The 26,320-nt window shown below is 39.5% G+C and overlaps 3 protein-coding genes and 1 long non-coding RNA gene across 4 annotated transcripts; 2 read left to right on the forward strand and 2 right to left on the reverse strand.

Annotated features, from left to right (window-relative positions):
- Positions 1-2,491: 2,491 nt before the first annotated feature.
- On the forward strand, positions 2,492-3,837 carry LOC129722910 (uncharacterized). Its single transcript, XM_055676758.1, has 2 exons — positions 2,492-2,528; positions 2,585-3,837. Exons 1-2 carry the CDS (start codon positions 2,522-2,524, stop codon positions 3,493-3,495), a joined length of 918 nt encoding a protein of 305 aa, XP_055532733.1. The 5' UTR covers positions 2,492-2,521; the 3' UTR covers positions 3,496-3,837.
- Positions 3,838-3,923: 86 nt separating this feature from the next.
- On the reverse strand, positions 3,924-7,085 carry LOC129719836 (uncharacterized). Its single transcript, XM_055671245.1, has 3 exons — positions 7,079-7,085; positions 6,793-7,014; positions 3,924-4,645 (listed from the first exon to the last, which is right to left on the reverse strand). Exons 1-3 carry the CDS (start codon positions 7,083-7,085, stop codon positions 3,924-3,926), a joined length of 951 nt encoding a protein of 316 aa, XP_055527220.1.
- Positions 7,086-17,525: 10,440 nt separating this feature from the next.
- Positions 17,526-18,434, reverse strand: LOC129725432 (uncharacterized). The gene is made up of 2 exons (XM_055681281.1): positions 18,285-18,434; positions 17,526-18,224 (listed from the first exon to the last, which is right to left on the reverse strand). Exons 1-2 carry the CDS (start codon positions 18,289-18,291, stop codon positions 17,566-17,568), a joined length of 666 nt encoding a protein of 221 aa, XP_055537256.1. The 5' UTR covers positions 18,292-18,434; the 3' UTR covers positions 17,526-17,565.
- A 3,155-nt stretch (positions 18,435-21,589) lies between these two features.
- On the forward strand, positions 21,590-26,297 carry LOC129725434 (uncharacterized). The gene is made up of 3 exons (XR_008728087.1): positions 21,590-21,852; positions 21,923-22,103; positions 22,196-26,297. It is a non-coding gene; the product is annotated as an uncharacterized LOC129725434 (long non-coding RNA).
- Positions 26,298-26,320: the final 23 nt, after the last annotated feature.

A 26,320-nucleotide genomic window follows, 5' to 3' on the forward strand; every position in this document is an offset into this window, starting at 1 on the left:
ATACCAAATACAATGACGAATATGACTAAGGTTTCTACGAAAAGATTTATGACATAGCACCGATAACTTTCTTCAATTAACCTTAAACTGTAATTGAACTTTTAAGCAGTATGAAATACTAGATTTTATTCTTTCAAACAACTTTATCAAATAGATACGATAGCGACTAACAAATTAGTTTGAAAAAAATAACAGATAGTGCTTTCGTGAAGAGATAGCCAATCTCACTTAATTGAAATCACATAGTTAGTAGCGCTTTCGCGAGATATTTTAACAAGCAGTTGAAATGTTAGGATAATATAACGTTTTTAAGAGAACGGTTGGTTTAAAATTAGAGGAAAAATGGAACAAATTAAAGCTTCTGAGTGCTTTAACAGAATGGACACCAATTATTTTTCAATAAATACATACATGTCAGCAACATATACTATTCTAACAATTTAGTGAGTAAGTTTGGCTCGAGTTAGTAAAATGTTAATAAAAGTTTTAAATTTGGAGTGAAATTTATATAATATACATTATGCTATTCACCGCGATCATTGGTGCTTGTTACGGGAGAGCTTACGGTGAACTCAAAGTGAAGTGAACACGGGACTCACGTAGGTTAACAAAACGTCGCAAAGTGACAACTGCTGTGAAATCTGGGTTATTATGAGTTTCATATCACTGAAATGAAAATGGGAATAGTGACGTTTTGCGTTAATCTTTTTCACGACCATTTTGTACGAAGTGATTTCAAGAAGATGAAGAAGGTTTAAAAACCGATTGATTTGTGATCTAATGATAATATGTAGCAAATTTATTTTTCAGTAACGAAACTCTATTTGAGACTGAAAAATTTTTGCGGCTAATGAAACGTAAGAGAACAAATTGATTTTTGAGTTAAGTTTAGCGGTAGGGCTTAAAAGCTTCGTCTTCTCGAAAAATGTCCTCATACAAAATTTCAACTCAATCGAACTTCGGGAAGTGGCGCCTCAAAACGGCCGAAGTGTCACTTTTTTGACTGATGAAGTTCATGAACTGTTCGATATCGGATTTTTTTGTATGCCAAATGTCTTAGAAATGTTTAAAACGTTGAGATCTCGAATAAAAAAATCGGAAAAACTCCACTTTCTGAGACATAGAAATTTTTGTGCTGGGAAACTCATTTCACTTGTCTTATTCTAATTTTCACTTCACTGTCAATCTCACTTCACGGAGCTAGTTTTTGTCACCTCACTTTAGATGGAATCGGGAATAGGTCTCAAAAAGTGAAGTGAGCGTGGGAGTGAAATATATATTTCACCGAGAAGTAATTCCCGTAATAAGTAACATTGGCTAAAGTAATTCCCGTAATAAGTAACATTCGCTGAATAGCGCACTGAATATGGGCTCTCACACTTCAGGCATAAAACTTAGAGCATTGCAATATTCAGCAAATTTGTAGTACTATTTGAGGACTACAAATTTGTCATACATCGTTTCTCAAAATTGTAGTGGTGAAGTAAGCTATCAGTAAAACGAAACGGCAACCGAAAAAACACCCAGAAACTGAATAGGCAAACTTGCCGTTTTTAAAACTCAAATATGAAAAAATTTCGAAATTTTTTTAAAAATCACGAACAAAATTGATAAAATCTAATTTATCAAGCCCAAACCAAACACCATGCAAGCGGAAAATCGCTTGAAGTCTCAGAAGCACACTGGTCCGATTATGATACATTTTTTGGTCCGATCATGATTCACCCTGGTCCGATCATGGTACAAAATCTATGATCAGGAAAAACGATATAATTAAATTAATTTACGTCGGATTTGCTATAAATTATTATTTTTGTAAACTAGACCGATAGATTTTTCCGATAAATGTATTTTATTTAGGATTCCATGTAATATTGATGGTGAAAATGTGACATGAAAAGCGATGTACCTTGAAAATAGTCTAAATTGGTCGAATCATGATACATTACCCTATGAGCCCTTTGAAAATAAGTGGCGATTAAAAAAATGCCAACAGCACAAAATGACATCTTTTGCTCATATAAACATCTGAGCAAAGTTTTAGCCAGATCAAAAATGGTAGATTGAATGTGCATGGGATTGCACAATATGCATCCAGTTACAATGGATTTTGCTGTAAAGTTATAGTATGTATCGGACTAATGTTCTTTCTACTCTTGGGTCGGACATCTATCAAATAATAGAAAGGTTTACATAATTAACAAACCCCTATCATTCAGTTTCGGTATCGAATCCAATATCAATCACTTCTCACTCATTTCCGATTATTGAATCATCGCTTTCTGTAATGTTCGCCTGCTTTCAGACAGTAGACAAACATCATTCTGTATGAATGAAAACCGCTCCACTTAAATAAATTGCCCTAAGTATGTAGCATGAGAAACTACTTTGGTACTTCAAAAGATTTGTTTGTCAACAAGAGATTGTTTTGAAGGGTCAATGGATACATTTACTATAAAAGAGTTCGTCTGATAACAAGTCACTCACTTTCAGTACAAAAGATATCGTAATAGCAGTAAAAATGATTGGTAAGTTTATCATTCTATTACCCAAATAAGTTCTCAATTTTTTAATATAATTCCAGTACTAATTGCGCTCTGCTTGGTCTCCGGTGCGTTCGGTTCACTGTTATGCCCGATCAAATTTGATCCCGATCAGACGGTGCACTTGGCTCATCCTACCGACTGCGGTAAGTTTCTAACCTGCGTTGGATCCAATCCCGTCGAGCAGTTTTGCCCACTAGGCCTGCACTGGAATGAAGAAACGAACTTTTGCGATTATCCGCGTGCTACTAATTGCTCTCGTGGGGATGCTGTGGAACAGGCCTGGTTCAATGTGAGCGCTATTTCAACCAGTCAGCATTGTTTACCTCAGTCGGAGAAGTGTCCACTGATTTCCAAACCTCAGGAAGAAGTTGTCTTTCTGAAACATCGAAATTGTCGCAAGTTCTACGCTTGTGTGGCCGCTCAACCTATTGAACTAAGCTGCCCTCACAAGTTGTATTGGAATTCAAAGAGCTGCATCTGTGATTATGATTCCGATAATGAGTGTGATGATCATGGGGATAGGATTAACGACAGCGATGACCAGAAGCACTCTGAAGAGGAAGAAGGCGATCAGGAGGCGGAACAAGAAGTTGAACAACCTTCAGATGGTGACGATGAGGATAAGCAGCCAGAAGAAGTTGAACAACCTTCAGAAGGTCTCGATGAGGATAAAGAACCAGAAGCTGAACAGGGTGAATCAGAAGCAAGTGTCGTTGAATCAGCAGTGAGAGTTCGTCGAGCGGCGGATAGTTCTGGTAGCTCAAGCTCAGGTTCCGGTTCTAATTCCGGCTCTGGTTCCAGCTCTGGCTCAGGCTCCGGTTCCAATTCTGGCACAGGATCTGGCTCCAGTTCCGGCTCAGGATCAGAGCCTGTTCAATCGGGTGCAGATGCTCAGACTATTTCTTCGATTGCTGTACTTTTGGTCACCGCCATACTGAGTGTATCGTAAGGTGCAATTTTAAGAATGAAGATATGGAAAATATAAATAAACTGGTTTTGGGTTTAAAATAATATACGGGAGAATAAAATATAAAAAGTAAGTAGAACTTTAAATAAAGTGCAATCAACCTATCATTCAATACTGGAAAGGATATGAATCTATTTGTTTCTGAAGGTCGCACATGTAAACAACTCGCTAGCAAAGCAATAAAAAGTCGGACCAGCGACTATCGTTTGTCTGTGCCGTGTTTGTGGTTGTTGGATATAGTTCATGGCTCAACATCTAGTATAAGTATATTTTATACAAATCTATGATTATTCAACATACCACCGACGCTATGAATAATAAAAATTGTTTAAATGATTGAACAACATTCTATCCTAATAATCATAACTCTATTGAATCATAACAACAACCAAATAACAATATTGTATAAATTATAATGTGAACGCTATACCAGCAGCGGCAAACAGTGATAAAGTTGGAATAATCGCACTTGACTCAACCGGTGCCGGCTGAATAATAATTTCTTGATCTCCTATTCCTTGTTCTTCGATCAGCGCTTCGGTAATGATCTCGGAAACAACTACTGTTTCGGCTTCCGTTGATTCGTACGTTACTGAACGACGTACCCTCCCCGAGGGTTCATCCGTTAATGGCGTTGATGGTGGCAGTGTGATCAAACGGTCCAATGCAACACACTCCTCGTCCGGTGTCGCACCACAGATACACTGTTCCCTCTTCCAGAAAGTTGACGGCGGACAGGACATTGATAATTTCTCCCCGCCGATACAGATATGGAAGTTCCGGCAGTCCGTATCTTTAAAAAACACCAATGGCTCCTCGGATTGGTTACCTTGTGGACACTCTTCCTGCTCAGACATACAGATCCCGTTTTCTAATGAAGTCACATCGAACAGAATTGACGTTTCATCGAAGTCAACACAATTCGCACTGAAAGGGTAATCGCAAACTCCTGAAGCCGCATTCCATTGTAAACCTTTTGGACATTCTTGTTCGGTTGGGATACCATGCACACATGTCAGGAATCGGGAACAGTTTGTCGGATGAGGTAGATGGACAGTCAGATCAACATCGGCAAGAAGAGGACACAATATCGCATAGCTTCCGGTGACCAGTCCCACTATGATAACGAGGGCTGTAGGAGTACAAAACGGTTGTTAATTTTCTGGTATTGTTAGAAGAAATACTACCGACCCAACATAGCGATGATTCGTGTAACAGATTTTCGTGTGTACTGCTTTCTTTCTTGCTTTTATAGCCATAACTATTGGGCTGACGTTCGAGTAACCAAAACCAGGCTTATCGAACACAGTGTGAGCGGAAGCTTGCGCGTTAGCACGTATTTCACCGTTAAGCTTCACTTTTATTTCCTATGCTGCTAAAAAACCGTTGTTGTTCATGCCTAAAGTCATTTCACAAGGTTTGTTATTTTTACATTTCAGTTTAATGTTTTGTTTGGTGGATGCGTTTTGAGATCAATTTCGCTTCCCCTTATAGAATGCGTGTAGAAGATGTAGAATCATGTTTTTGTAGACACTTGTTAAACTAGATAGATAAACCTGGTGTGTTTATGTGTGAGATTGTTATTATAGATTATGGTATATTTTTTTATATTTTACCTTATAATCTCTCAGATTTGTTGAAGGCTAAATTCATTCTACATTTTTTTAATAAAAAATATTTTAAACTTAATAAGAAAATATGATAGAAAATAACTTTAAATTCATAATCGCCGAATAATTGAAAAACATAAATTATTTCATGTTTATTCAATGTTGGGATTTTTGAAAAACTTCACAACACCTATTACAATACTTACTGTTTTGTAGGAAGACAAATGTGAATATTTTTTTACATCAACAACAACTTACGTCTGCCAGAGAAGAAGTTTCGCTCTTCACCGCCACACTTCAACGAGTTATAAGCTAAACTTATAGTTATTTTTAATGTCGAACAAATAACAACATTGAAGGTTCAACAATTTGCAATACCACTAAGTTATTTTAATCAGCTTGGATGCGGTCATTCACATGCCTATTATAAACGTCAACGTTTTTTAGAACTGCTTATTCGAAATTTCTTAAAATGCCATCAATTCCGTGTGCTTTAAATTGTCATTTTTATAGATGTGTTGGATGCGCCTTCGTATTGTCGAGGATTTGATACATGGTATCGTTTACTACGCGAGAACAAAAGGGATCGAACAATTTGCAGTGTGCGCAATGCGTACAGTGCTTCCGAATTGGCCGCAAACTATGTTTGAACTCTATATCGAATTACTATATTTATTTTATTAAATGTTATGTGTGTAATGTGTAGGAAATAAAAATAAAAATGGCAATGTTCTTTTTTGCATTTCAATGAACATCAAATCATGGTTTCACATGTCACGCACTCTAATAAATAAAGCATACGACAAGCTTTGCAACAAAAAAGTTTTCTTTTGTCCTGGCAACAAAAACCCCATCAACATGCTGTGCTGAACTGAACCCTTATTTTTGTAAAAATTGAGATTTTACCCTGGAATTTATTCCATAGCTCTCAATAATTTTAAGTTTAAAGGTGCATATATTATTTGCTGCTGTTAGTGCGACGAAACTGGGGTTATTCGAAAGTGAAAAAATGTATATTCCCAAAGAGAATGGTACCCAAAAATCGCTAACATTGAATATGTGTTCCGTGAGTGTATTCTCGGCAGTATAAAGTATATGGAGGGTATGTTGGAGTCGAACTTATTTTTGTTACAAAACCATAAACTTTTTGAGTTTCAAATTAGGAAATTTATTCAGTGAAATAACATACATTGAGTTCCTGAGTAAAATAAAAGCAACAGAGCTCGGAAACATATCACCTAACGAACCGTGTTGCGGTACAAGTTCAATGAATAACAAAATATAACATTAAAACTAAAAGAGTAAAGCCTAGGAGCAACCTTCCTATTTGGAACTCAACCTTCTGTTTATTATACATAAACATCGCAGCCAGCTGTTTAGTGTACAAGATAATAACGTTTCGACCCTGCTGACACTGACAGTCTCTCCTGAGCCGATACTAGAACCTACGATGACTGGTTTGTTAGGCCGTACTTTGAGACCAGCCGGGAGGAATTGTATAATATTCAAAAAGTTTTACGAGAAATAGTTCATAGTTCACTTTATTTATTGTTTACTGGTTGGATATTCCGTTAGTTAAAAACTAAACAGTGCATCTTACAATATAAATCTTATTTATTTCAAAAAAGTTAAATATATTTTTAGACTTCTCTTCAAATCGATTGCTAACTCTTAGGATTGCCTTTAGGCCAATCGCATGTGAGAGCTTCCTGGTTCCATACCAACTTATCCGGGCAATCCATTTCTTGTGGCTCTCCGTTATTGCATACTATATACTTCGAGGCATTTGTTGGATGTGGCTGATAGTTGATATCCGATTGCGATGACCCAATCGGTGGACAACTCTGGGCTAAAACAACTACGAGTACGCATAGTGTAATTGTGAAAAAACCTGCGACAAATGCGAAGTTGAAAGTTCTTATTAGATAGCCTTTAAATTTAGCAGACAGTCTTACCAATCATTTTTCGTGGTTTATGCACGTGCTCGGTGGATCACTGGTGTTTTATACCATTTTTTTTCGATGAATCCAAATTGTTTAATCACCTAACGGATGTTGATTCATGTTCTGGAGCACGCTTTGTTTCCTGCAACAAAGTAGGGGAGAACCGTACAAGACGCACCAGTTGGGTAAGATGGCCCATCCTATTAATTCCCCAAAATACTTATACATATGGCTTTATATGACGAAATTCTGCGCTTTTCTCATAAAAACCCAGCTTCTCTACAGTTCTCATATAAAAAAGTGTGCCATAATGGCTAAAATACTCAAAAAACTGTGCAATTGGCTGTGGCTCTGTCCAACATGTAATTATTTATGAATTTTATTTAAGCTTTTATGATTAACTGACTTGTAAATTATACAAAAAACTATGGTTCCCCTAACCTTTACACTTTTGGAGTTTATAATGCTATGAGTAGTTCAAATTATTTCACCAACGTTCGTCAAATTTTACCTAAAAACAATCAACATTAAAATTGGGGCAGAATGCACTACGAAGAGCTTGCAGGAGATTGCTTGACAACTTAGAGCGTGTTCCATTATTTTTGATTTTACTTTCGAGACATCATGCGCTTCTCACTTCGCATGCTGATTTCTGCTAGTGGCATATTAGCATACTGCTTTGGAGCATACTGACCTTTGTTGTGGTGCGTTTTGGTCACGGGCTTGTTCGGCGGCAATGGTAATTTTTACCAAAAAAGACATTGAAATCGAGTATTTCATTATAAACTTCGTCATATACCATACAATAAATAGATCCTACAACCATACTACACGTTCAATGTCGCTTTGAAATGATTTGAAGCGCTGTAAATCGCGTAAATGCTTAACTGGTGCGTTTTGTACAATCCTCCCCTATCCACATCACCTATTTCATGACCTATCGACCTAGTAAGTGGTTCCGATTCCGGATTCCAACTCAACGAAAAACTATAGAGAAAACTGAACGACTCAAGAGTAATTTTTTAACAGGGCATATGTATTTTAGTATGCAGTTCCTTGAAACTACTGTAGCTCAGAAGCAGTTGATTTTACAGAAAAGCGAACGTCATGAACTAATTACATGTAGGGTAGAAGCACCGGTTTTGGCCATAGCACCAGTTTTGGCCATGATAGAATCAAATTGATAATTGTGAAGAAGTATCTTGAATTACTCCTATTTCGAAGTCTCCTATTGATACTGCTGATGTTATTCGACAAATACATTACTTACTGTAGCAAACAAATATGCGTATTTTACTTCTAATAAAGGAACTAAATATACCCTCCCAGGTTTACTGTACAGTCTAAAGTTTAGGTAATTTGTAAGCTATTTTTGATTGAGCATAATCTTGTTTAAGTTTTTACATTTCTATAGCAAATTTTGTTACCAGCATCAGGCATTACTTATTACAGTACATGGATAAAAAATACAGGCATTATGATATGATTTTTCTCTGCAATATCAAAAATAACAAAGGCTTCCAAAAACGATCAACGATCCAATTTTGGCCACATATCAAACCAAATCCATAATTCATAATCCTGATATTGGCCATATGTAAACAAATCCATGGTAACGTATTAACATTGATGCAAAACATGAAAAGTACGAAGTTTTTCTGGCTTTCATAAGATATCGCATGAGATTCGTGAAAACACACAACTGGTTGTGGATAAGATTGGATTGTATTACTACAGAACCGCTATTTGATATAATATATCCGTTCTCTATTTTTCAAATTATTTACAAAATTTTTACTTCGGTTGTATCCACCGAAACTAACGCTTCAGACTTTTGACTATAGTTGGGAAATAATACGAATAAGTTTCTATGTGAAAAAGAGCAAACAGCGGAAGCTTATTAACCCTCTAGTGCCCAGTGCCGCCTTCAGACGGTCTTCAGTTGAACCTCTAAAAAGCTTCAATAAAAACTTAAAAAATGTTTATAAAGCTTCATAGTGATTTTTTCGAAGTCCGTCTAAAATTTAATTTGGACACTAGAGGGATAATAAAGATAAATGAGAGAAGAAAAATTAACATAGATCAATGATGTGATGTTAGTGATATTAAATATCCTACTCAATAAAAATTCTAGCTCGAAGTACTTTGCACTGCACTGCACATAGAATATAATATTATTATTCAGTTTGATTAATAGATATACTGGCCTTTTAGTTAGTTAAATAACAAGGATTTTCTCCTGATAAAATATATCTACATGGTACAGTCAAATTATAAAATAAATTCGTGTGAATTAAACTTTTTCGCGATTTGGCTAAAATAGGAGCCCCGAGTGGCCAATTAAGAAATGCTATGGCCAAAATAAGAGCCTAGAGAAGTTTTTTGGTTGGAAAATATATAAACAAAATAACATAATTTTACTATTTAAACTCAATATTAGTGAAAAATATATGCGAGTTCATCCGATTTCCACGATGAGCTGATTCAATTAAATATTTTTCTAAGGAATTAGGCCAAATATCTCTTATTAATAACATACTATGGCCAAAACCGGTGCTTCTACCCTATGTATGTATGTGATTTTTTCAAGGATGCTAATAATGAACACGGGGTAACGATGTAATATAGACTTAGAAAAACTTTCCCTCGTCCAGGCGGAACTCGAACCCGCAATCTCCAATGTCTCCGGCGTGGTGTTTTGGTCAATTAAACTACTGGGAGAGGTAGTTTCCCCTAAGATCAATATCGATCACCCTTCTCTATTGCTCTATGCTCTACCCTCGCCTCGATCAACCACACACACTGCCTTGTGGAAGTTATTTTTGTAACTGACCGATTGCTTGCTCTCACACTTGTATAGCGACTTACTATATCTGGTGGGAAGAGAAAACTAGGTAATTCAGTCTCCTGCGGACCTTCTACGGAAACGCATCTAACGGAAGAGCTCCGTTAAGCTGGGATTACTTCATAAACTAATTACATTTTTTGTCCCAAGATTTACATTTTAAATTTTAAAGTAGGCAATGTATGTGATTTTTTCAAGGATGCTAATAAGGGTGCGATATAGACTTAGAAAAAATTTCCCTCGTCCAGACTGCGAACGTGTTGTATGGAACTAATATGATGAACTTAAAAAAGTTTTTCTTCAAAAATAAATTCATAATCAATATATAGCAAAAAAGTTGAATTTTTTCTTCGTTTATAAAAAATTGAAGATAAGGCGTCGTACACAAATTACGTAACGCTGAAAAACCTAGATATCAGACCCCCTACCCCCCTATGTAACGATAAGTAACGTTCGATATGACTCCCCCCCTAAAATTACGTAACGCTGGACAACCTGTCCCCCCCTCCAAATTTGCAGTTTTGAGCAAACATCACAGTTACGTGACGATCTCAATTACCCCCCCTCCCCCCTATGTAACAATGAGTAACGCAGACTTAACCTCCCTCCCCCCCTCCCCCCTTCATGCGTTACGTAATTTGTGTACGACGCCTAACTTCAACGAAAATTTCAAAAATTTATTTTTCGTTTATGTATATTTGTAAAGAAATCATTGCAACTCATTCTTATAAAGTTTTTATATACAACCCAAGGTTTCTGAGATGCAATATATTGAATAAAGTGTATGCTAAATTTCATACATCTCTTTTATATTATTTCACCTGAGTCTAAAAATATTTACCTAGATATATGAGAAGATGTACTAAGTTTCAACATAATCAACCAGTGTTGTCCTAGAGCTCGAAAAAATGAAAGATTAGAGCTTTTTAATACGCAATATCCCTCAGGATTTCATCTGGGATACAATGCTATACCAACCACGGTCCACGGCAGCTTGTTTCCAGTTTTTTGAGCGATTCATACTCCCAGCTCGTTGAGCGTTTCTACGTCTTGTACCGGATGGATTCGAGACGAACACCATTTTTGCAGGATTTTTGTCTGGCATCCCCACAAAAAGTCCCGCCCAGCTTTAGCGACTTCCGCGATCCTGGGATTGCTGCGGAGTTGCGCCAACTCGTGGTTCGTTCTTCGCACCAATACGCCATCCTCCTATACTTCGCCGAAGATGATCCTAAGCATATGTCGTTCGGCCAGTGCTTGCAAGTCCTCCTCGAGAACTGTTAATGTTTAGTGCCCGTAAAGGCCTCTTACAAGCGTCTTGTACATGGTGCACTTGGTACGGGGGAGAAATTTACTAGACCTCAAGGTCTTGTGGAGTCCGTAGTAGGCACGACTTCCAGCTACGCTACGTCTGCGGATTTTTTTTTTCTTCACAAATCATTTATTTGACACGGCACAAAACGTCTGCGGATTTCTCTGCTGCAGGAAACACTTAGCCTTCGACGTACTCACCTTCAACGTAACCCTTTTAGCTTCACGTTTCAACTTCGTGTACTATTCAGTAACCGCTTCCGACAAGGTACACGTCGTTAATGAATCGGATGAGCTGACTAGATTTATTGACCTTCGAGTACAATGTTGAACAGGAGGCAGTAAACACAGATGCTTCGTCAAAACCCCTTGCGTGTTTTAAACGGGCTTGATAACACACCCGGAATCTTCACACAGTGCACTCAAATCGTGACTTTTATCAGCTTTGTTAGTTTCGCAGGTAAACCATTTTCGTCCAAAATTTTTCATAGCTCTGCACGATATTATCGTAAGCGGCTTTAGAATCGATGAATAGGTGATGTGTGGGCACTTGACATCCGCGACACTTTTGGAGGATCTGCCGCAGCATGAAGAGTTGGTCCGTTGTGGATCGCCCATCCACAAAACCGGTCTGATAACTTTCCACAAACCTTCTTGCAAGCCGCGAGAGACGGCGATAGATAATCTGGGAGAGTGCGTTAAAAATCGTGATCGCTCGGATGTTCTCCCATTCCAGCTCGTCGCCCTCCTTGTATATTGGCATACAATGCCGTTGGGTGACGCTTTTTGTCCCGGAAAAGATGAATCTGTTGTATTCTTTTCTGTTTAGATCGCATCACGTTTTGTCAAGTCCTTGCTGCAACCTCAATAATCGCACTTTATTCTTCTCGTCTATAATCGTCTGATCCTCTTCGTCGAACCAGCCGTTACTTTGATTCCCCTCGACGAACTCAATGGCACCTTCCGCTGCGATGTTGATGACTGCTTTTACAAAACTCCAGCTGTCCTCTAGACGCGCTCCGAAGAATTCTGACTCATCTTGTAACGCTGACTCAAAGCATTGCACGTACTCAGTATAGCATTGGCCGATACCGTATCGATATCTTTGGTATCGATACCGCCGGGCCTGAATGTTGCCATTTCTTATCGATACAACTGACGTTGATATTAAGCTGGATCGATAATTTCGCCCCGATATTTTTTCGATACTGAAGGAAAACTATAAAATCGAAAAATTTACGGATACGACCAATTGCCTGAATGTCTTAAACAAACAGCGCGGAAATTTGACTCTTTTTGTAAAAGACACCAACAGATTGCATATACCCGCGCACTTCTAAGATAGTTTTCCTGCCTCTTGCGAGAAAAATTGTTTCGCAATTGACGATACTGTTTATGCAGAGCAAAATCGGAATCGCCGTGTCATTCACCTGACAAGCATTTTGTGGTGAATGGCTTAGTATTCCAATAATTATACGGCAGTCTTTTTATGCGAGGATTTTGTCTCAAATTTTTATGAAAACGCGTAAAAAATGACTAAATTGAGTAGAAAAGATAACTTGGAAAACCGTTCTAAAATGTTTTGGCTATGTCTGAATATGATATCAGTTAAAAGACCAAAACGCAACATTTTCACCAGAAATTGTGATTTGTTTGTAAAACAGACCACTCTAAACATAAAACGAAAGCTTAACTAAAATTAGGGCAATGTCTTGTACCGTTTTGGAGCACTGCAGAATGTTTCTTGTTCCTTATTTATATTCTTAACATTGTTGAACTGTATCTTCTTTCTTTAATAAGTCATCTCCTCAACACTGCAGGGATTCGAAATATTTTTTTGTAGACAATAAAGACAATAAAGAATAAAACGTAAGAACTTTTGTGCTGCCCGAAATTTCAAATCAGGCCTCAGACGCGCTTATGCTATTGTACTGATTTGTATGTGACATATAATTCCCACCGTGGTCCCATTAGGTATTTTGCCGCAGGGATGTGCAGATTTGTCTGAAAAACGCAGATTTTTGATTCGCAAATAATTGTTTTTTTTTTTTATTCTCGCTTATTTTCCGTCGGTCTAGTTCCGCCACTGTTGTGGCCAATCACCGACGCCCAGGGAGGCGACTCCACACCCAGAACTCTAACTCACGACCCGTTAATTAACGGACCGGCGCCAACGGCTTTACTTCCTCATGCGATGGAAGGCGTGATCCCAGAGATTTTTCGCCTCAGAAAATCTCCCGGTGTCGGCTAGGATTGAATCTAGACCAGTTTGGTTGGTTGTGAGTGGATCACGCCACCTCACAACCATCGACACCTATGTCGGCGGTGGGATACGAACCCAGGCGTCGAACGTGGTTGGCGGAGACGTTACCAACCACGCTAGGCCCCCGCTCTCGCAAATAATTGTAGTTTTCCATAGTTTCTGTCATGGGCGCAACTACGGGGGGGGGGCTAGGGGGGGGCTTCAGCCCCCTCTATAAAGTGTTTCACCAGTTCCTGCGCCCCTTACTTTCTGGTGCCGGTAGGGTTTGCTGCTTTTGTTTTTCGCCAGGTGTGCTATGGGGTTCTCTCCAAGCATCGCTTGTAGGTTTATGCGCAGTCGCCGTCATCCGTCGTCCGTTTGTACTCCACCGTAGATAGTTCAAAGCACCTTCCGTTCGAAAACATTAAGAGGACTTCCGTAGAGGACTACCGGTTATATCAGGGTTTTGTAGTTTTTTCAGCACTGTGATTGGTGCGTACGTATGTAATGTCTGAGAAGAACGGGCCGTCGATGAGAACGTGGTCAATTGTTTTGCTGTACGTTGGTCGAGGAAAGAAGGGGCTTTGGACTGCAAGCCCGTGGGAAGCTGCGAAGTTGGTGCATAGCTGGCCGTACAGGCTGTGCGGGCCGATCACCGGCTTATATAAGTTTTTCCTTCCGTTCATGTCCTCAATGACGATCTTGATGTCTCTACGCGAGCAGCTATCGTAAAGTTTCTCCAGCTGTGCGTAGAACGTTTCTTTCTCTGCATCAGGTCTTCCTTCGTGAGGGCAGTGCACATCGGGAATAGTGTAGTTGTAGAACCAGTCTTTTATTCTCAACAAACATAACCTGTCGCTGATTGCCTGCCACTTCATCACACGACTCTGCATCCTGCACAGCACTATAAAACCGCTAATAAGCTCATTGGTTGTGCCACCGCTTTGGTGGTACTGTGCCTTCCGGTCACAAATCCACCGTACCTTCTCTCCTTTCAGGCAAAGCTCCTGGAGCGCAACGATGTCGAAGTGGCGGGATTCTAGCTGATCCAGCAGAATCCAGTCGACATCCGGGGCGTTGAGCGATCTACTGTTACATGTACCGAGCTTCTAATCGTCGTCTATATTTCGTCGGCTGGGTCATTGCTTATTGTTCCGGTTCGTTTTTAATCCTTGAATCTTCGTAGTATGTTTATTTTAGTATGCTGCCTTACTAGGGCTGCGATGCCTAGTCTCGCGACGGGGCTGCCGCCATAGGTGTAGCTGGCGAGACACCGCATTTCATAGTTCAGCCGCTCGGTCCGGATCAGTCGCTGTTTGAGCCGCGCCTAGCCTGTGGGGTTCAGACGACCTGCTCTCTAAGGAGAACAACTACCCCTTTCCTGTCAGCATACGACCAAGTTCCCACCGGTTCACCGGTTTTCCCTTGGTTGCTCGTATCACAGTCGGTAACACGTGGAGGTAGGAATAGGGCATTATGCCTTGAACCACACTGGGGTCTATTTTATTCCAGCTAGTACGGGTGTACTGTTAAAAAGCACTGCCCAGCCATTTACCAAACCTGGCTCTCCTCAACATCAAATCAGTGTTGCTGAAAGAGGTTGGCGTTGACGCTGTGTTCAAGATATTCAGTACATCTTCGGAGATTCTATCCCGAAGTGATTTTACTGCTGTTACGACACTACTTTAAGCGTTATTAAATAAGCATATTAAAACTCCTTTTTCTGTTTTTTAAAATAACATACATGAAAATTAGCCCTCCCCCCCCTAGAAATTTTCCTTAGTTGCGCCCATGGTTTCTGTAGATTTTTGTCAGACTCTCTTTATACTTGCGCAGACTTTCTCAAAATCTTTGCAGTTTTCTGCAGACTTTTGCCTACGCAAACGCTTTTTTTCAAATGCCGGCCAGATTTTTTTCAAATTTCAAGCAGATTTTGTCAGTTTTTCGAGCAGTTGCAAACTTTTTTGAAAAACATCTGCCATCTCTGTCTGACCGTAATGTAGATCAAAAAATGCCGCTTTTTATAGACCTGTTTTGAGTAGCAAGTAGAATATCGATACAGCTGATATCGATGCTCCGCGTTCAGTATCAACCTGGTATCGATACGACCTGAAAAAAATTATCGATGCTCGAGTATCGATACTTTTGCAGATTTTGGCCAATGGTAACAGTAACAACTTGGGGGAGTTTAAATCTCCTGTCCTGGCTCCTGTCCATACGGACGATGGTAGCGGATGTTTATGACAACCGAAAATCGCTGGCGTATTTCGACCGTCAGGGGATAATGGTCAGAATCAACGTTCGCGTCACGATAGGTTCTAACGTCGATAATATCCGAGAAGTGCCTTCCGTCAATAAAAACGTGATCGATTTGCGATTCGGTATGTTGTGGTGATCTCCAGGTGTACCGATATGAGAGGGTATGCTGGAAATAGGTACTGCGTATGGCCATGTTCTGGTAGGCGGAGCAGTCGATGAGTCGGAGACCGTTTTCCCACTCTAAACTCCTCCTGCCGGCCGACTTGAGGACAATTTTGACATCATGTTCTGGGCAGCTATTGCATACACGCACCCAACTGCGCGTGGAAGGCGTCCTTAACTTGCACATTTTATTTTCCATTGGCCACCACCCAATCACACGCTTCTGCATGTTGCCAACCACAATAAAAGCTGTGCCCAGCTTGTGTATGTTGCAGCAGATCTGGTAGATGATGTCTCTATACGTATGTACCGATATTCCCTTCCCGCATATCTTCTGCAGCGCTACAATTTCGAGCCTGCGGACTCGCAATAAGTCAGAAAAATGCGGGTAGTTCCCAAAATATTAGGAGACTTGCAGTTCCATTTCGTTGCCTAGGTCTATGCCGATTATTTCGGTCCGTATTTACATTGCATGCTTCCTGTACTGGCTTGTACCATCCCAACGTCGATCAGTGACCATTTTGGCGGCAAAGACAACGTCTAGAGAGTACAGGTTGGTGAATGACTCGGGGGAACTGGAGAAGGGACGGAACGAGCAGGTGGCCTCGGAGAAGTAGCAAAGTTAAAAAATGGTTAGCTAGTGGTAAGGAAGTGGGAGTCAAAAGCTAGAAATAAAATTTGTAAATGCAAAGTGAACTCGCGAAATTTCCCTTAAGCAAACCGATATTTAGGCAGTTAATCAGGGAGTCCCTACAGCGCTCGCTGCTGAGGCTGTCGATACTTACAACCTTTTCGGTGAACAAACGCTTGGGTTGGCGAAGCATTGCCTCTACCGCCGAAATACGGTCAACGCGCCAATGATCGCGTTAACATTGCCTAGAAAACGCCGTTTTGAAGGACTGGACTAACGAAAATGCGACAAACATGGAGAGGCTTCAAAATTGAACATGTTGGAAGAAGCTAGCGAAATAAATACGTGTAGAAGAATCAATGATTGGACAAACAAAACCAAAATAAAAAAAATAACAAAATTACGAAATCACATACTATTGCAAAGCAGTTCAATTCGGACTAAGATATTAAATTATGATACACAACCCGTAACAGTTCAAAACGAACTCAATAATATGGCAACGAAAAGAACAATAATATAGTAAAAATTGCCGCAAAACGGCCTAGCGATGAAACGGAAACGATAGGACATAATCAAACACGACACGTGTGAGATGATAAATTAATTAAAACTCCAGTCTCTCGTCGCCGTTTACTCACCTTGTGCTGTCCGTGAACAAGTCATGATTTTGCCTGCAATCAGTGCGTGCTGAAAGGATATAAAAAAGCCATGCTTATTCTGTAGCTATTAGAACGTCTAAGGTAGGGACCGGCCGAGAAAGAGGAAAAAAAACCGAAGCAGTAAAAACACTTTGCAGTGGCTATTAGCCATTGTAAGTGAACCAGGCTAAAGTAATGGTGATTAATTGAGTAACAGTGGCTGGTCGCGCTGCAGTAAATAAACTAATATTTGCTCATGGAAGAATAACTAATGTATGCATGATAAAAATTAGATGGATGCTGAAATTATCGGAAATTACCGAATATCCAGGGTATATTTCTCTAATAAAATGAATAAATTTATACTGTTCTTGGAAATGAATACATTACAGATTCGTGTATACTATTTTACTCAGCGCATAATTCTTTTAGTTCACTAAGCTGGCGCATAATAGCTTCAACTCGCTCTTTAAGTTCTGCCCTGCTGCATGATGCCAAAGGAGATTGTTCAGGTTCAGAAGCATGGATCGGAGCATAATGCGAAGCAGAAATTGGTTCCGCATGTTCCAGTATAATTTCGGAATCTTGGCTCTCTATCGGTTTGGCAGATTCAATAGGCGCAGCCTCAGATTCGAACGTTTCTGGAACCGGGGACTCCGGATATTCCGGGCTGGCAACGGTTTTGATTTCTTTTATCTCACCGGGTTGTTCTTCCGCAGCGAAAGATTTGTCCGCTAAAGGTTCTTCGGGTGTCTCTGCAGCCATCTGAACGAATGTTGGTGCAGAAGGTTCTTCACGCGGGGCTATCGGATCGCGAATAATAGGCATGACCGGTTCCGCAACATCTGGTTGCCCTACTTCTGGTTCCGAGATTTCAGTATCCGGCTCCGGCTCCGAAAATTCTGGATTGGAAACTTCCGGTTGAGGACTTTCAGGTTCAATCGCAGGCGTATCCGGCCTATAAGACAAATTTCTTGACATTCGCTGTATAACTCCTGTGTCCATTTGGGGGTAAGCGAAGGAAACACTTGCCATTACGGCTAGCACCGATACGATTCTTAATAAACCTGGTAAATCATAAATGATTATTAGAAACAATTCAAGTCAATATAGAAAACCAAACGTACCGTTCATTGTGTTCGATCTACAAGAATCTCTAGTCGAATACTGACTTTTGGTTCGGATACATTCATTTTATATGGCAACGCAAAATGGGTCGATCTAATCGGCAAGGGACGTGCCTTCGGTGTTTGTTCACTACTCGAACATTAAGTCACGTGTTTCAAATTAACTGTTAGTTTCTCTCTGAATGTTGAATGCCGAGAGGTACGGAATATTTGTAATATTTTTTCAACGAAGCGGTTAGTAAGTCTGAATCGATGTTGGAAAGTAGACCATATATTATTATCTCTTAACCCATTAACTTGAGACGAAAAAAGTCTCTTGTGATAGCCAACTTAAGAGCAAATATTACTTTGATCTAAACTGGTCTAGATCCAGTTTATAAACAGTGTTTATTTTGAATATTGAATGTAGCTCATCCTTATTTGTCTAATAGAAAATTTATTCGAAATCGCAAAAAGCATCTGTTTAATGACAGTTCGAAGTATATATGGTAAGCGTGCGACCAGACCGAACCAAGCGCCAACAACTTTATTTCGAGTAATCGGCGATAAAAGTTTAACCACCCCGCATGTTTCCTGCAAACTGCTGCAAAGGAATTTTGTTATAATACCATTATAAACTGTTCAAATGATTTCGTTGTATCATGAAAGATAGATTATCAAATTTATCATCCACTGGTGTTAAAAACTCAATTTTAAAAAAAAATGGCGCTTGGTTCGGTCTGGTCGCACGCCGACCATATATCGATTTCAAAATAACATCCCATATGCGAATACCAATCACAGAATAAATGTTCCAAAGTAGGACTCATGTAAAGTTATATTCATGTCATACAGCGATATTCTATATCATACCCTACTACGTTTTGTTTACATATACTAATTTAAAATGTTTGGCTTTTTGAATTGTTGGCTATGAAGAGTAGAGAACTTGAGTGGTTGAACTTGCTCTTGAATTCTGTGCTTAGATTGCTGCTGGAGGAAGCCCTTCACTAAGTAGATTTTTCCGCTTCCTCCGCCTGGGTAAATTGAAGGAGTCAGGCGCCTCTTTACAGTTAAATTCCTTTTGACACTAGGTTATCTCTGGAATGTTTCAATGCGGTGACCACCAGGCCTGCTCGCGGTGAGTGACCGACAACATTTCTTGCCTACATCACTAAGGTAGATACACTAACGTCGTTTTTTACGCGGGGGTTCCAAATTTGTATGGGCCCGCGTAAAAAACGACTTTTTTGAGTTGCGAACCTCGTTTGAATATGATATTGGCCAATCTAGAGACCAAAATGCAACATTTTAAATTTTGAGTATTTACACCAAAAATTGTGTTTTTTTTGAAAACTGATATATGATCACTCGTGGCCTAAAACGGATAACGTGATTGAAATGAAGTCGATATCTTGTACCGTTTGTAAGTAATGGAGGAAAGCAACCCGCGTAAAAAACGGCGTAAAAAACGACCTTACTGTATATTGAATGAGCTAGGCCTCAGCATTTCAAGCTAATGAACAAGGATCGCAGCACTGCCGCTCATAGCAAGTCCGTCCCATTTGCGTTTTGATGCTGATGAGAAAACAGCAATTAAAAATCGTAACACTTTAGGTGAAATTTTGCACTCAAATGCTTTTTCAATCAAGACCATCAACAGAATTTAGTACTGCAATGACCATCTAACACTTTTGCATCATAAAACTTGCATACACACCGAAATTTGATTAAAATTTGTTGAAAATCATAAGCTGGGACGCACATGCGATTACATTTAGGGTACGTAGCCAGAATGATAGCAAGTCAGTCCCATAGCCAGCTACGACCGGTGATGAAAAACAAACTACTGCAAATCGATGGCGGTGCTATAGCTTGCGTTTGGAATGAATCCATCGCAGGTCAATTTATTATAGAAGCATAACACAATGTACCAACTGCGCCGCTCAAAATAAAGTTAGATTTTGTTTTTACATTTGATACTACTGATAAACTCGAAATCAGTTTAGGTGTAGGAACTAGTTCTAAAATTTCCTGAGAGCGGTCACACGTTCGTGACGGCGGACAGCTTTCACGTAGCAGAGGAAGCAAATATGAAAGAACACCTATAGTTTAGAAAAATTTTTGATCCTTTAAAAAACAGCTAAGTAGCGTACCGAAGTATTTGATATGACTGGCAAATTCTTCAAAACGAAATTCACGACAATAATTGAACAATTCTTGCCCACGTCTTTACATAAAATATGGATAAAATACGAAAAGTAGTATTTACTAAAGAATGCTTGAACAAACAATACAGTGACACACCTAAAGCGTTCACTGTTAACAAACAACAGCTGAAAGAAGCTACTGGTGGAAACTTTGTCTTGAAGGAAACATTGTACTATCAGCTAGAGCCACACGATGTAGACCGCGTAAAATTCAATCAAACCTTCTTTCGAATATCACTTGGTACTTCCAATTCTAATCCTGAAGACCATAAGTTGTGGTAAATATTACATTTTTTTATAATCATCTAAGCATTATTGGCTGTGGGGTTAAATTGCGAAGATTTTTGCAATGGGACCGACTTGCGATCACTTTCGCTATGGGACAAACCGAATTGCTATTTTTTTTCATAGTTCCTCAGAACGAAGTATTCAAGAATATTTGTTTAATCGAAAGTAGATATAAAAAGGAATTGATTCCATAAATAAACTCAAAATTGACAAAAATGCAATTGGGACGGACTTGCCATGAGCGGCAGAACATGAGTTGCCAACTCCCCAACTAGTACAGAGCCTTAATGGAAAGCCATGTTGCTTATTTATGCCCTTAATGGCTGCAGGAATCCGCCATGTTGCTTTTTTCTAAACAGAGTATAACTATGAATAAATATTAAATTGTAATTTTGTTTAAAAAAAAAGTAAAACAAAGTAAGCTAGGCAGCTTGCGCTTAGAAATAAATGTATTGGAAGAATCTCAATTATTTTTTGTGAATATTTTGAAATTGAATCAACAATTATTGATGTTTTTTTTCTGAAAAGAAAACATCCTACGATGCAAGTAGATCCACCAGAAACATCCTCATCAATAATCGCAGATGATGTACAATTTATTAACAAATGACTAACGAATACATGAGATCAACACTTCCTAGGTTGCCGACAACCCAGCCAGACACTCAGTACGTGCCCAAGTAGCGATGCAAATTGTGCCTCCCCGCCCTCTTATCTATTAACAGCACCACAATAGCAGTGGGGCGCCCGGTAGCGAAAAGGAGGTGCATTCTTTTCCAATTACTTCAACCGCTGGCGACACGAGAAATCGGTTCGTTCGCTGTCACATACGTGTGAACAACATCGTTGTACAGAAGCTACATTACCCGGGCTGAGCGTGACAGCAGAACCGAACCAGACGAAACGAACACGGCTTGGAAATGCTGTTTCCTGTTATTAATTAATTAATATAAAACTCGGCCCGCTCCTAGGGCATGATCCTGGATGCGATAAAGCTTCGACGAGCTCCTGCGGTGACCCTTCTAGGAGCGTGCAAAAGGATAGACCTGTCAGAGTGTGTTCCAAGTATCATTGTGCTAGGGTGTGATTCCGTGCGTTTTATTTTTCTTTTATATCTTGAAACAACAAGGTGCCAACTAATCGCTTCTCGCAATTTTCTAGCATGTGGTTGAAAGGGACTCTATCGTGATTTGAGATCGTTGATTTTCCTGACAATTTATTGTGTACAATAGAACTAATTGCGTCACCAAAAGCGAACGTCAATGCATGTTTGTGTGTTTGGTGAAATCGGTAGCAATGGTGCAACAACGTTTCTTGTTAGCTGAGAGACACGTTTGAAATTGTAATTTCCGCTAATTTATCGAAATAGCCAACCACTCCAATGCAGTCGATTTTAGTTTTGTTTTGCTGTTGTATATTTTTTTGTTGTTGTAGGGTATCGGCTCTATTATCGTCAGGTTTTACCTATTATCTTCCGGTGGGTTGATGAAGTCATGGATAGCTAATATTTTGCAGAGAGATACTCTGCATTATGAAGAACCATCATACAGAAATAACCGATTTTGGACATCAATTAACGATAGCATGGGACGCGCTATTTGTAGGTATCAGGCCGATAATCCAATTTTATTGAAATGAAATGATTATAAAATAACTAGTTTTCTGCATTTCTCAAGTTCTCAAGTTTCTCATTAATTTTTGCATTCATATTACCAAAGCTTTGAAATTTTGAATTCTTCGAACGTTGTGTTAAATCTTCCATGTTTTACGAAAACAACACAAGTAATTTTTGATTCCGATATACAGGGTGTTACCGTGGAGTGATACCCACATTTGAGTGCCTCCCGATGTAAACTCAGCACTACCCTGTTAACCAGCTGTGTTTGTTTTGATTGCGACACATGTTTGTAGTTCACTTGTGAGAGATAAAGCCAGTGTTTCACTTATTTCAGAGAAAAATTACAATGGACTCAAGTAGAGAACAAATCAAGATCTTGTACATTACTGGAATAAGTGACAACAGAAGAAACCTGTCGCATTTGAATTTTAGCGGATTATTTGTGTACGGGACCATCGAACAATTCGAGAAAACTCCCGACACAGAAACCGGGTAAAGAAACTGAGTGTGCGGAATGCAGCGATGCTCAAAGCAATTAACGAACGTATTCGGTGAAATCGCAGACAGACGTCCAAGCTGAGTTCGAAACTTGTGTAAAGTTTTTTGTAGTAGCAATCCGTAACCAGATAGCGCTACCAGTATCGCCAGCCTCGTGCACCAGCGAAAAAAAATGTATTGTAGCGATAAGGTCACCAGGCGGCGCTAGTGTACAAGTGATTTATAACGCAATTTACTTTGAAAATTTACACGGAACTTTTGATCAATGTTGTTCTTGCTTGGACGTCTGTCTGTGGTGAAATCTAGCCCGGTCGGTAGGAGAAATGGTCATAACACGATGCATAAAATCATCAAATGGATCTTGAATACGGAGCACTCAAAAAACAGAAAAATCACGGATTATCCCACAAAATTATTGTCGACAGTGTTACAAGACCTCAATTGCTACTGAAGACGCACATGGCTCACAACATAATTTTCAGATGAAAAAATTTTTACTTTGGAGGCTGTTTTGAAAAAGCAGAACGATCGTGTACATGGAGCATGTTTTGCTTTCAACAGGATTCAGCGTGAGCGCTAAGGCATTGGTTGTTCAGAAGTTGTGCAAAAAAAAAAATTACCGTGTTTTATCAGTACCTCTGAATGGCCCGCATATTTTACCGGTTCGAATACAATGGACTTCATCATTCGAGGATACCGAGGATAGGAACCGTGAAAATCTGGGATGAAGTGCAGTTTGAAGTCGTGCGTGCGGCTTGTGATAATTTAAAAAAGCGTTTGCGGACAGTAATCAAATACAAAGGCGAAAAAATTGAACAAAACTAATCCTTTTGTAACGTTACTACTCTATCATGTTAATCAAAAAGAATTAGAGATGAAATATTATTCTCTTTTAATTTTATGGCAAAAACGAAGTGTATCACTTTGACGGTGACACCGGCGACATTATTGATGGTTTTTATTCAGTTTTTTTCATTTTTCATTTTTCACTCACAAATAATAAATTTTATTGTCTTGTTTCCTGCAAAATTTCGTTTAAAAGGTTTCTATTAGGAAAATAATGCTGTAATTAGTCGAAATTACTTTAATTCACTTTGTTGGCTAACGGACCGTTCACCGGTCTAGGGCCGAACGAATTAATATCTAGTTTCTTCTGTATTGGGTTCTCAGGTATCCTCGTAAACCAGCATCTTCTTCCACCGCGCATATCCACCTCGTGCGAGGCCTACCACGGAGTCGACGGCCTCTTCCTGGTTCTCTACTGGAGATAGTTTTGGCGGCTCTCTCGTTAGGCATTCTGGCTACATGACCAGCTCACTGAAGTCTGCCCCGCTGTATTACCCTCACTATATCCGCATGTTTGTATACCTGGTACAACTCGTGATTCATGCGTCTGCGCCACACTCCATCTTCCAATTTACCACCAAGTATCGATCGCAGAACTTTACGCTCAAAGACTCTAAGCACTCATCGATCAGCTTCCTTCAGCCTCCATGCTTCATGTCCGTGAAGGGCCACCGAGAGTATCAGCGTCCTATACAGCGCTAGTTTTGTGCGAGTTTGCAAACTACGGGACCTTAGCTGGTTACGTAGTCTGTAGAACACCCTGTATGCAGCTGCAACTCATCGTTTCACTTCGCGGCTCATATCGTTGTCACATATCACAAGCGTACCAAGGTAAACGAATTCATCAGCCACTTCAAATCGTTCCCCATCTATGTCCACCTCAGCACAAAAACCACGGGCACTCCCTGCCTTGCTACTTGTTTTGGCAAAGCTAATGACAAGTCCCAATCTCGCTACTTTCTTCCCAAAAGACACGAAGACCTCCTCCATGGCCCACGGCCTGATATCGTCCACAAAACCAAACCAGTGAGATTTCGTGATGATCGTACCATTTCTTTGCACGTTTGCTCTTCGCATTGCACCTTCAAGAGCTATGTTGAACAGTAAGTTAGAGACCGCATTCCGGTGGAACAGTATACGGGAGAGCACTTTATATGCGGAGTTGAGCAACGTAACGCCTCGATAGTTGCAACAATCCAATCGATGACCCTTCTTATAGATAGGACATATGATGCCTTCCAACCTGACGTTCGGCATTTGTTCATCCGCCCAGATCCTATGTGTTATCTGGTGGATCGCATAGAACAGCCGCTCGCTTCCCGCTTTTAGAAGTTCGGCCGGGAAACCGTTCTTCCCAGCGGCTTTGCTTTTTTTCAGCTCACCGCCTTCTTCGTCTCTTCATCTCCTCCTGTGTTGGTGGCTCCACAGCTTGTTCGTCACTCATAATCGTCATCCTGTTCCTTCTCTGCTCATCCTGCTCCTCACCATTCAATAGCGCCTGAAAATGCTCCTTCCACCTGGCTGCAACCGTCGGTTTATCAGTAAGCAGGTTCCCGTCCTCGTCAATACACATGACCGGCACAGGGAAATTGCTGCTTCTGACTCTGTTGACTGTTCTATAGAAGCTCCGCATGTAGTTTCTAGCTTAGCTGTCCCCTGCGCTTGCGAGCTCCTGTCCAATCCGCACGAGAGTCACAAATGAAAGAAGGCTTTGGTCTCAATATTGTCCCCCAAACGTTTTTGAAAAAATGGGGCAACAGTTTTTGTAATAGAGTAACTATTACTTTTTATAGAAAAACTTGGGTGGATTTTCTCACAAAAGTCACTAAAGTTTTCATTTTGTCTCTGTGACAATTGAATTAGAATTTACAAGTTTTTCTCTGAAAAATCACAGACCAAATTACTTTACTTTTGAAGCAAGGGTATTTATTTCATTTAGTAGTCACGGTGATAATTTGAAAAACAAAAGACATGTTGTCCAAAGAAATAGTTTTTCCTGTTAGTCACTGTGATTTTCGAGAGGAAATATACAACAACAGTTTTGTTTAAAAGAAGGTGTGACCTTTTGAAAAACTTATAAGTTATCAGCATTGTCACAGTGATTTTGGTAATCATCTCTTTTGGTTTGAACCGAATATCAGGAAAAGTAAACATCAAGCTTTGATCGACAAATATCACTGTTTGATCACCGTGACTTTTATCAGGAAATATATGTCAAATGTTGTTTTAGAATATGTGATCTTTAAAAAAATATATCTTATTAACATTGTCACATGAATTTATGTAATTATCTCTTTTCGATCAAATAACGGAGAAAACATTACTTCAATATCACATATTCCCTCCATCCAACGTTCGATTAGTATTGGCTCACAAGAGTCTCCGTATCAATTAATCTTTATTCAATAAGCTATGATCATTATGGAAAAAAATGAATCTCGTTTTTCAACGGTCACCAAAAATAATTGGTGACGAATTCCTATAGTTTTTTAATTCATCAAGATGGAGGTGTTAATTACTAAAAGCCGTAAAAATATATATAATAAAAATAGAGCATAATATAATTTAAACATTTTCCTCGTAAAACTTCATATATT

The sequence above is a fragment of the Wyeomyia smithii genome, chromosome 2, assembly GCF_029784165.1.
Source record: "Wyeomyia smithii strain HCP4-BCI-WySm-NY-G18 chromosome 2, ASM2978416v1, whole genome shotgun sequence".
Classification (NCBI taxonomy): Eukaryota; Metazoa; Arthropoda; class Insecta; order Diptera; family Culicidae; genus Wyeomyia; species Wyeomyia smithii.

Bases quoted from the DNA above. Each gene is read 5' to 3' on its own strand.
- LOC129719836 (XM_055671245.1), bottom strand. The intron at 4,646-6,792 runs GTTAGCAATCGA...GTACTCCTACAG, and splicing joins GCCTAAAGGCAATCCTAAGA to CCCTCGTTATCATAGTGGGA.